Source organism: Cydia fagiglandana, chromosome 18 (genome assembly GCF_963556715.1).
Source record: "Cydia fagiglandana chromosome 18, ilCydFagi1.1, whole genome shotgun sequence".
Taxonomy (NCBI): domain Eukaryota; kingdom Metazoa; phylum Arthropoda; class Insecta; order Lepidoptera; family Tortricidae; genus Cydia; species Cydia fagiglandana.
In genome coordinates this window covers 11352514-11364686 of record NC_085949.1, presented here as the reverse complement: position 1 = coordinate 11364686, position 12173 = coordinate 11352514, and the positions used below count along the sequence as shown (strand labels likewise).

Here is a 12173-nt window from a genome sequence, read left to right as displayed (position 1 = left end):
CTGTTCCAAGTAACTACGAGTAAGTATTAATTTATTTAAAAAATACGATGATGATGAAGGTATGGGGATCGTCTTAAACTATGCTGGGGCTCTTGGGCACATAAGAATTTGGGGCCCTTTTGGAAAGTAAAGAAAGCGATGCGAGCGAGCGAAGCGAGCGAATTTATTATGAGTAATCAAATATACTGTTACTGTCTGTCCTTCGGGGCCCCCTGATGATGGGGGCCCTGGCACGGGCCCCGTGTGCCCCTATGGTAAAGATGGTACTGTAAGTACCACATCATGGACTAAAATAGCATTGAGAGAGCAGTTCTCATTTTAACGCGGCAAAGTTCTAATCTCGTATGAAATGTTAAACTGAAGTTTGCCGACTAGTCAGGAATTCGCACCCAAAGGTAAAAACGGGACTATATTACTAAGACTCCGCTGTTCGTCCGTCTGTCTGTCACCAGGCTGTATCTCATGAACCGTGATAGCTAGGCAGTTGAAATTGTCACAGATGATGTATTTCTGTTGCCGCTATAACAACAAATACTAAACACAGAATATAATAAATGTTTAAGTGAGGCTCCCATACAACAAACGTGTTTTTTTTTGCCTTCTTTACGTAATGATACAGAAACCTTAGTGCACAAGTCTGACTTGGCGCACTTGGCCGGTTTTATTGATAGAGATTACCGCGATTTCGTAATAGTTTCACAATTTTTATGAATTACAGATAATACCTACTCAATTGTATATATTTAAATTGCTAAATTATTGATACAAATAACAAAGCTAAAGGTAAGGCATATTAATATTTATGTGATATATAGTATAAATTTCTAATTATCGATTACAATTGTTAACAAACTCAATACGTTGTGTAAACAAACTTATCCGTGTTACTTGCCGTAATTACTTTCAAAACTACTAAAAATGAGGGTATATAAATAAAACTGACTTACCTTACAACAGCTTCAACGTCCTCCTCAGTATTCCACATCGTTACGGTTACTTTTTATTTAACTTTTATATTTTTCAAATGTAACCGTAATGTTAGAAAAACTAAAACAACAACATACAAGGTGTTACTATGCAGGTTCAAGAGCGTCGTCCGCCGGCGGACGATTGATCGCCTATATTACTCTTATGGTAATTTATACCAAACTGGTTCCAACGGAGGCCATAACGTGGACGCGGCAATATTTGTATAAATGAGGAATCACTAATGAGTTTGTATGACAAATCGAAAACAGTTGAGTGATACAAATTACCATTGTAATTTTTGTCTGGTATATATTCATAAATTGTTTTTTTTTTACTATAGGCACTTACTGCAAATGTGATAAAGGTTTTCGAGTAGGTATGTGGATATTGTGATATTGTATTTTTTATCATTGGAACTCTGTAGGCTATAAGTATTAGGGATTATAACGCATGGAGTGTAATTAGATTGACTTTAATTGTGGGAGATAAGAATTGATACTGCTAGGAATTTTGCAATCAGTGAAGACTTAATATGCTGTCTTTAACTCCCAAATAAACAAGATCAAATTTATTGTTAAATAAATACTATTACTGTCCAAGAATGTGGGAGGAATATGAGCTATAATATTTATGCAATTAAAAGGTAAATTGCCTTTAGTTTAGTTTTAGTTTAGTGCTTAATAGAAAATAACAATTTTTGCATAAATTATTTTTTTCCTTGCTGTGTACCTCCTGACATTTAAGAAAAAATTAAGATCTTATTATATATAGTTCGTTTTTTTTAGCATTAGAAAGAACTTGAAAGAATGTAAGCGATCTTAACATGTCTTTTAAATTGAAAAACGCTTTTAAAAATCAATAACTATTACTTGTGAAAGCAGAAGACTATAAAAGATCGTATGACATTCATAATTGTTACATATTTGCCGTAACTTATTTTTAAAATGTGTTTTTCATTTAAAAAAGACACATCAAGATTGTTTACCTAATTTCTAATGCTAAAAAAACGAACTATAGGTCTATAACGAAAAGCAGGTTACTATGCTTGATCGAGTGCTACTGTTAAATGATATTGACGTAACTGTTATTAATTTGACAATACACCTGCTGGATTGAAAAATGTGAATAATTCAATGTCGTAAGGGTCCGATGTTTTAATTAGGTACCTAAATATTTAGTTACAGAAAACTACCCGGTCTTCGTAAATCCCACAGAGCATATCCATATTGTTCAATCGTGAGTGAAATCTCTCTATCAAGGTGAGGAATATCAGTAACCCATTGCTAGACTTTATGTCGTTGTAATAAGGTGTACGTAAGGCCAGTCAACTGTGCCAATCATGGCACCCGTGACACTAACCAGTTTCAGGAGGTTTGCGGGCCATTGATAACAAATCACATATTTTTAATACTCATTTATTATATAATCTTGGTCTTATACAATTAACATGAAGAAATGTCGTATGTTCACATACATGTCACAATTGATACATACTAGTAACTAGTAATCGTAATCTAACTTATTATGGGGCCCACTGATTAACAGTCCGCCGGACGGTATCGGCCTGTCAGTTAGAACAAAATTTTGACAGTTCCGAATAACTGACAGGCCGATACCGTCCGGCGGACTGTTAATCAGTGGGCCCCCTTACTTAGAGGTTTGGTAAATTCGCCATTCAGCTCCTTAATCATCACAATAAGCTTCATAAGTAATTAAAACTAAACATTTTTGAGACATAAAACTATACTGATAGTAATAACAACAAACAAAACAAGTTTTAGTCAAAAAAATAAACAAATGTGACGTTTTGTACTAAAAGGTACCACATTGTCGGTTGTCGATAAGGTTAATTTCAAAGTGAAGCTTTATGGAAATAGCGTCTTATTGACAACCGACAATAAGTACCCTTTTAGTTGAAAATGGCACAAATAATGGACGATATTACGAGTACTATACGTAATTAATATGCTGTTGTACTGGACACTATGGATCAGAGAACTTTTAAAGATTATTTTGGAATGATATCCGGTAAAATGTGGTAAGAAGAAGAAACTATGGAGTTTATTTGCTTGGGGCAAAACGAACACTATGACGATTCCATAAAGGTGTTAATACACTTGAAGAACATTAAATTGTGATAAAAATTTTAGGGAATGTTACGTTACAATAGTAAAAGCAGTTCGACAAATTTTAAAAGGACGAATGTTTGACGTTCTGTTCGAGTGTATCAGCGCCTTTACTGTTTTTACCTCAACTCACCTTACCTTAAAACGACGGCGAGGCGTATAAAATGACACTGGTTATATATAGCCAAAATGTATATGTAAACATGTATTATTATATTTACTTTAATTAATAAACTATCGAACGGTTTCCCTTCTTGTCAATTAGTTATTAGTAATAGCACAATCAGATCATACACAACCGTTTATAACAAAAAAATACAGTTTATTTCCCTACGCATCAATAATTCACGTATCGGCAAATAAGAACATAACATTAAACTCTAACAACAAAAATAGGAAACAAAAGTTAGACTTAAATCTATGCTTGAGATAACTGGCACTATAAATAGCAAATATTTTGCTTTTATATTTATATCCACTTAATTTAGTACAAGCCTCTTCTTTAGTACTGAACTACCAAGAAAAGTAGTCTATGTCTCGTCACAAATATTTTACATATCCGTTCCGTTCATTACTAAAATCATACAATACCCTGTTCATAACTGGTACCGTCGGGTGTTTTTAAACATTCCTAACTTACACAGGGAAGACATAAATTTAGAACTTAAAGACGGATTAACTTCACCTCCACTAGGGCACTTGAAAATACTAAAAACAATCATCAAAGACACTGGTACCATTTGGTGTAGATCTGGGCGAATAAAGTCTATACATATTCACGTACATCCAACATTTTGTAGACATTGTCAGCTTTCTTGTTTTATTTAGTGTGAGACATGAATTCGCTGAACAATAATGGATTATCTTCTACCAACACTTGAGCTTTTGACATCTGTAAACAACTATTGAAGACACTGGTACCGTTTGTGTAGGTCGCGACAAAGACCCCTTAGGCGTTAAAGACTGCGAAGTCCTCCTCCTTTTCCCTGTGCGAGTTGGAATACAGATGTATACGCATAGCGTGCGTGGGCATGGGAGGCGTGCTGCACAGCGGGCAGGACAACTCCGCGCTCGATGAGATTGACGATCTAGAAAAATGGCACTATTGTATCTTATGCAATATCTCACGGTTTTTACTTAGAAGTGTACCGTTTACTTTATTTCAAAAAACGAATATATTTAGGGTTATTTCGACTCCGAATCACGAGAACTATTGATTGAAACAAAGACAAATTGTGTCCCCAATTTTACATACGAATTTTGGGTGTCAGTTTTGTGACGGTCCTTACCAAATGTATGTGAAAATGCGTCACAAAACTGTCAATTTTATTAGGACACTTATTTTTCTTTTAAAATCGATAGTCCTCGTGATTCTGAGTACCTATATAAATAACCCAGATCTTAATTGTTTTTCGAAAAAAGTAAATAATGTCACTTTTAAGTGAAAATGCCCATCTATGTGGTGCTTCAAGTGTGATAAAATTTTAAGACAATACTTGTTGAGATGGTTGAAGCTGTCTTGTCATTTAAAACGCTCTCGTGTAAAACGTACTACTAAACTAATGAAACTTATTATTAAAAGATTCTTCACCCACTCACTGTCAGAGTGAAAGACGCTATATGGTCGGAGGTTTGAATCGTGCTAGAGTAATGTTAGAATACCTGTCGACCAGCAGGCGTAGCTTGTCGACCTCCCGCTTGAGGTGGTCGAGGTGTTCGCGAGGTATGGGGCGCAGCTCCTGCGGCGAGTGGAGCGGGTAGGAGGTGGCGCAGGCTGTTAGTTCTGGTTTAAATCGTGCTAGAGTAATGTTAGAATACCTGTCGACCAGTAGGCGTAGCTTGTCGACCTCCCGCTTGAGGTGGTCGAGGTGTTCGCGAGGTATGGGGCGCAGCTCCTGCGGCGAGTGGAGCGGGTAGGCGGTGGCGCAGGCTGTTAGTTCTGGTTTAAATCGTGCTAGAGTAATGTTAGAATACCTGTCGACCAGTAGGCGTAGCTTGTCGACCTCCCGCTTGAGGTGGTCGAGGTGTTCGCGAGGTATGGGGCGCAGCTCCTGCGGCGAGTGGAGCGGGTAGGCGGTGGCGCAGGCTGTTAGTTCTGGTTTAAATCGTGCTAGAGTAATGTTAGAATACCTGTCGACCAGTAGGCGTAGCTTGTCGACCTCCCGCTTGAGGTGGTCGAGGTGTTCGCGAGGTATGGGGCGCAGCTCCTGCGGCGAGTGGAGCGGGTAGGCGGTGGCGCAGGCTGTTAGTTCCGGTGCCGCGATCTCGAGCAGCTCGTCTTCGGGCACGGAGTTCCACTCCCAGGAGTTGGGGATGGTTTCTGGTTCACGGTGTTTACGCCGCTTCTCCATTAGCCTGGTGGGTGGAATTGCTATTCAGTTAAGGTGCTAGAGAAATGCTTATACTGCGAAGCAATACAACTAGACTTGAGTGGCCTTATGCTATGTACGTATAAAATTAAGAAAATAATAAGTAGGTCGTACAATTCAATATCAGTCCGAGCAAAGTTAGCTACCTTGCGAGACTACGTGTGTAGGTTTTACTTCAAAGAAACTGGTAGAGTACTTACTTGAAGAGAATGTCGCGGATGGTGCCGGGCACCTTCTGGCGCGCCTCGTCGTCGATGGCGGGCGTGTCCTGCCCCTCGCGGCAGTAGATCGAGTAGTCCATCAGGTACCGGATGTGGTTAATCTGCAACACCGTTTATTTTTACTCTAATTTATTACATATACGTTAACGTTTGACAATGTCCTGAGGTCTCTTTTTGGATGGGTAAATATTATGGGATGGGTAAGTAGTAAATAGTATAGTACTAAAGTAGGTGTTTACTGTATAGCTCTTCAACTTCGTACCCACGAATAAACAATATCAGAAGGTACTAGCATCTCGCATTGAATATCTATATTTTTTCTTGATTTCCGAGGCACGTTTTTTCCTTAGACTTTATTCATCTTATACGAAGTTACATATGTGTTTGGTGTGTGTGAGTGTGACGTACGTTGCTGACGTCCTCGGTGTCGAGGTCGGCGTCGACGCTGACGAGCAGGTCGTGCTCGGGGAACAGCGGCGCGCCGGCGGGCGTGCAGCCCAGCCCGCACAGCGCCGCGCAGTACCGCGCGCCGCACGCCCCGCGCCGCAGCTCCGCCCTGATCACATGTATTAGTATTTTATACAATCGTGATATAATAGAGAGCTTTTCAGTCGAGTATCGTGTTTAGGCAACGAAGCTTGGTGAGTTGCCTAAGTCAAGTACGAGATTGAAAAGCTTGATTATATCACTATTGTATACAATACTTTTTCTACGAGTCAACAAAAATAATACTTTAAACTAGTAGAATCATACAAACAAACCAAACCAAAAGTATGCAGCTAAGATACTACGCGAGCAGCCGCGATACCTTATTCATACTACGCGCCCCGGCCGCCGCGCCCGGCGCGTTGGTCAACGACACCTTCTCGTAACTCATGAAGCCCTGGTACTTACTTCGCGCTAAATTAAATTTTTAGACAGTTGTTTTCTCGATTTTGGCCACCGTAGCCTATGGAGACTAACAAGCAACACTAAGTGGTTTTCGTAGTCTATGGATGTTGCTATATTAAGGATGTCACATGCGCGTTTCTGACTTATGAACTAATTGTTTCTACTAAACAATCTTGATAATTAATTAAATTGAGCTATGGTTTTGTTTCGTACTCTTGATCGCGGCGAGCTGTGATTCGAGCTGTGATTGGTCAATTTCATTATAGTTGACTAAACTGTATCGTAATGAATATTATAGCTGAGTTGGGAGCCCATACATTAAAAATACCCAATTGAAGTTTGGTATAAGAAATCTTAATTCAAGAATTATAGTCGACCAGTAGAAAAACATATTAACCTTTTCGCCGCCACGTCAATGAAGTAATAAAGTGTCATCAACGCCATGTCAACAATTGCACGTATACAAACCTGACCAAAACCACGACTTGATATGAAATCGTGGCGTGAGGGGCACGATACGTACTGACTTTATATCAAATCAATGGCGGCGAAAAGGTTAAGAGCACATCAACGTGCACACTAGCGCCACTGCTAAATAATCGTCATTATTAAAATTTAACAAAAGATATTTAAGAAAAGGGGCCGCTACGTACTGTGTATTTCAGTACCTTTTGACATCAAACTAGTTTTTATGCTGCTGGATTCGTCAATCTATACGTCCAAAGTTTAAACGGCTGTTTTTTTTGTTTTGAGGCCCTAGTTCAACGAATCCAGTAACATAAAAACTCACACAATACAGTACCTACGTAGCGGCCCCTTTTTTAAATACATACCTGTCGTTAAATTTAAATAATCACGATTATTTAGCAGTGGCGCTAGTGTGCACGTTGATGGGCTCTTAACTTAGTCTGTTCTTAGTCGCTTTCCTCTACAAAGCGGGAAAACATAGAATCAGCTACGAAAACATGACAGAAAATGCGTTAAAAGGACCGGTAGGGAAGTGGCGGAAACTAATTTCTTCGGAGAAATCACCTCTGTAGGGTGGTGTATTTATAGTCATAAGCCTTATGGGAATATAGTTCAGAGCCGGAAACCGCTACCAACTTTTAGTATGTTGTTGGGCATGGCATTGGGTCTCCAAAACTGCCGGGAGACGGCGGCGCCGGCCATCTACTTCAGCGGAATGACGTCATCAAAATGACTCCCGCTTCGTTGCGAATATTGCATACTGCACCCAAACTATGCATAGCACATACACGTGTGGGGTATTAAATGAAAGCCAATTAAATAAACTTTATTTTATTTATACAAAGTGTACCAAAATATGCAACAGTTTAAGAGAAATTTACAAATAAATAAAAATTACGTAAAAAAATATTCGATTATTTGGGTTTTACAACCAAACCAAAAGTCATACGATAAAGCAATGTACTACAACATTAAAGATGACGTCTCAAGCCATACACTGATATCAATAAAATCAAAATTGGACCAAATATGTGGAAATTATGCATCAAAATGTAGATATTTGCCCATACAAATGCATAAAAGTTAAAAAAATCCAAATTGGTCATTTTCAGGATAATCCGCATAAGCTTCTAGTATGTTTTTAGCAATATGACCTGGATTCTAAAACTGCCGGGAGACCATCTCTGTTGTTCCTCAGTTACAAATAATGACGTCATATAAATAATCACTGCCGAATTTCGCAAAATGTAAATTATAGCTATACCACGAGTCTCACATACACATGTGTTACATGTAATGAAAGGTTATTAAATGTATTATGATTCACCTAAACATTGTTTGTAAAAAAAATGTACGGTTTCAGAGCTAGAAACAACGAAATACCACTTTTTATGGAAAAAGTAGATATGTATCAATTTTATAGCTAAACTAAAATCGTCAAAAAAAATTTGCGTATAATATTTGAAAAACCAGTTATTCAACTATATATCACAATTTCAATTTTACATTTCCGACAAAAACTGTGGAAGTTCTGGAAAAAAAACTAAAGCGCCCCAACAATTCTACCTTAATGCGCTCATATTATGCAAAGAATAGTTCTAATCATCGAGTATTAAATGAATGAACGTTACATAAAATACATGAAAACGACATTTTCGAATGGAACCATAATTAAAAAAATAATAATTTACTTGATAAGTAAGCAAAATACTGTTTCTTTAAGTACCTAATCTCCTCCTTTCAAAGTCGGTTAAAATGTGGCTTTTGTGACCTGGGCTACAAAGACAAATAAATTGACACCTCATTTATCAAAATCAGTTCAGTTTTTTCATGTAAAAAATACATAATTATACATTTAAGCCTCGATTAGCCTTATACATACATACATACATACATACATCACTGGCTCAGTGACCCAAAGAGGATCTTGACCTCTGACACAAAAGAGCGTCACTCTGCCCTATTCTGCGCCACTTCGCGCCAGTTGGGTATTCTTATAAAAGTGGAATCTTGAGTGGTGCAAGGGTTTCAAGGCTGAGCTGAGAAGGCTGGCAGAATTTTCCCTCTGATCCTCCGAAATACAGGTCACCCCTCTGGTCTGCTAACATCTACGGCCTGAGGGTTTCAACGTTAGATGCCAAGCCACGCCAGGCCATAATAGTAAAGGTCTAATTATTGAATTTTAATTTTTTGTCCGACTACGGCAGAATTTGCTATCTATGCGTGCATGTGTAGGTACCGTTTGCATGAAAGTACTGAACTGATTTTGATAAATTAGGTGTCAATTTATTTGTCTTTGTAGCCCAGGTCACAAAAGCTACATTTTAACCGACTTTGAAAGGAGGAGATTAGGTACTTAAAGAAACAGTATTTTGCTTACTTATCTAGTAAATAATTATTTTTTTAATTATGGTTCCATTCGAAAATGTCGTTTTCATGTATTTTATGTAACGTTCATTCATTTAATACTCGATGATTAGAACTATTCTTTGCATAATATGAGCGCATTAAGGTAGAATTGTTGGGGCGCTTTAGTTTTTTTTCCAGAACTTCCAGTTTTTGTCGGAAATGTAAAATTGAAATTGTGATATATAGTTGAATAACTGGTTTTTCAAATATTATACGCAAATTTTTTTTGACGATTTTAGTTTAGCTATAAAATTGATACATATCTACTTTTTCCATAAAAAGTGGTATTTCGTTGTTTCTAGCTCTGAAACCGTACATTTTTTTTACAAACAATGTTTAGGTGAATCATAATACATTTAATAACCTTTCATTACATGTAACACATGTGTATGTGAGACTCGTGGTATAGCTATAATTTACATTTTGCGAAATTCGGCAGTGATTATTTATATGACGTCATTATTTGTAACTGAGGAACAACAGAGATGGTCTCCCGGCAGTTTTAGAATCCAGGTCATATTGCTAATAACATACTAGAAGCTTATGCGGATTATCCTGAAAATGACCAATTTGGATTTTTTTAACTTTTATGCATTTGTATGGGCAAATATCTACATTTTGATGCATAATTTCCACATATTTGGTCCAATTTTGATTTTATTGATATCAGTGTATGGCTTGAGATGTCATCTTTAATGTTGTAGTACATTGCTTTATCGTATGACTTTTGGTTTGGTTGTAAAACCCAAATAATCGAATATTTTTTTACGTAATTTTTATTTATTTGTAAATTTCTCTTAAACTGTTGCATATTTTGGTACACTTTGTATAAATAAAATAAAGTTTATTTAATTGGCTTTCATTTAATACCCCACACGTGTATGTGCTATGCATAGTTTGGGTGCAGTATGCAATATTCGCAACGAAGCGGGAGTCATTTTGATGACGTCATTCCGCTGAAGTAGATGGCCGGCGCCGCCGTCTCCCGGCAGTTTTGGAGACCCAATGTATGCCCAACAACATACTAAAAGTTGGTAGCGGTTTCCGGCTCTGAACTATCTCTGCAACCGTTTCCCATAAGGCATGGCACTATTAACTTGTCCAATATCTCGGTCCATTGTGTATTTGCGTCGCACATTTTGCTTAATGAGAGAATGAGACGCAATGCACATTGGACAAATTGAATACCACCTTAGACATGTTTTATAAGCTCAGTTGGGACACTAGGTTTGCGATGTAGTTTTGGAAAACCAAGCATTTCAACAACTAGCACGTTATTTTGTCACAGATTAGCAAAGCAATGATTTAGTTTAATGAATATGGATTTCCGGAAAGTAATGCCTCATTTTAATAACTATTTCAACACGAAAAAATACTAGGAAAGTTCGCACAAACCAGCTCGCTGGCACCATACGTATCGGAGACCGAAATTCTCATTGGGTGTGAGAGTTGTATGCCGCAGGGTCAGCTTGTTGCTGGAGTGAGACAGAGAGATGGTGCTTACGTGGGGCAGAACAGGAGCGCGATGATGGCGGGCAGCCCCGGCACGTTGGGCATGAGGGTGGTATGCCGCAGGGTCAGTTTGTTGCTGTGTTCGCTTTGACCCACATCAGCTGCTATCAGCAACCTGACAACAAAACCAAATATAATATAACCCCATACCATAATCATATCGACTCAAAAAAAATATTCGCTTCATGCATGACCGTGAAACAGCTGAAACAGCTCTGATGGCTATGATCATATGTCTAAAGCGGGTGATCGACGTACGAGTTATTATACCGCGGTTTTACAGCGACGGTTTTACTCGCGACTCGTCAGCGCTGATCGACAAGCGAGCAAAACAGTCGTGTGATCGGGGTCGGTTCAATATATCGTGCTCAAAATATGAAGGTTTGTGTTACCTCGCTATAGCATGCAAGGGAATTAGAAAAAAATAAGCGTAGACGCCCTAGAGTTTGGGTTAAAAGTTGGATCGAAAAAAGGCAGCACTTGTCGCATACCCATTTGATACGTGAATAGGCAGCAGAGAACCACTTGATTATTGATATTGATATTTATTGAAATCAAATTTTACAGCATTACAGCTAACACCACTCCCCGTGTTGTTTTCCACGTGGCAAACCATCGTGGGTGAAGTTTCCTCTCCACAGACACTGCATCGCCTGGGACACAAACGAAGAGACACAGGGTTGCCCAAGACCTGTGGCTCTCTCTCGGCCTCACCGACTAGATCCGCGGGAAAGACAAGTCAATACGCGCGGAGTCGGATCGGCTGCAGGTGCATGACGGCTGGCACCGAGCCGGGTTTGTTTCAAGTTTTCCTTATCTGTTGCTATCCCTTCCGTTAAAAATTACCTCAGACTGTCTGCACCCATAATACAAAAACAAAACACAATAATTTTACTATATGCAGTAAGCCAAATTGTTTTGTTTTTGTACTCTGGCGATGTACATTTCCATAACGAAACGAAAACTGCCGGCTCGGCTCGCCGGCCGTGATCGACACGCGGTTTTACATGGCGAGCCGAGTAAAAAATCAAACATACTTGACGAGCCGCGAGCCCGGCTCGTCGGTATATAATACCGCGGTATTGCAATGATACACCGGCGAGCATTACGGATGAGCCGCAAAACCGTGGTTTTACTCGCCCGTCGATCAGGGCCTTTATAGTATAGTTAGTCGTACGGTTTTAAAATGTCCGAATCCACTTGAGAGA

The 12173-nt window shown here is 38.7% G+C and overlaps 1 protein-coding gene across 1 annotated transcript in view; it reads right to left on the bottom strand.

The window, feature by feature from the left end:
* Positions 1-2619: 2619 nt before the first annotated feature.
* The window catches only part of LOC134673177 (probable ATP-dependent RNA helicase spindle-E), a 41287-nt gene continuing 31733 nt past the window's right edge, over positions 2620-12173 (bottom strand). Inside the window, exons 23-27 of the mRNA XM_063531131.1 lie at positions 10958-11080; positions 6094-6241; positions 5665-5786; positions 5226-5450; positions 2620-4183 (exon numbers count right to left, since the gene is read on the bottom strand). Of these exons, the coding sequence (XP_063387201.1) occupies positions 4045-4183; positions 5226-5450; positions 5665-5786; positions 6094-6241; positions 10958-11080 (757 nt within the window). The 3' untranslated portion in view covers positions 2620-4044. The remainder of the gene's footprint in view (positions 4184-5225; positions 5451-5664; positions 5787-6093; positions 6242-10957; positions 11081-12173) is intronic.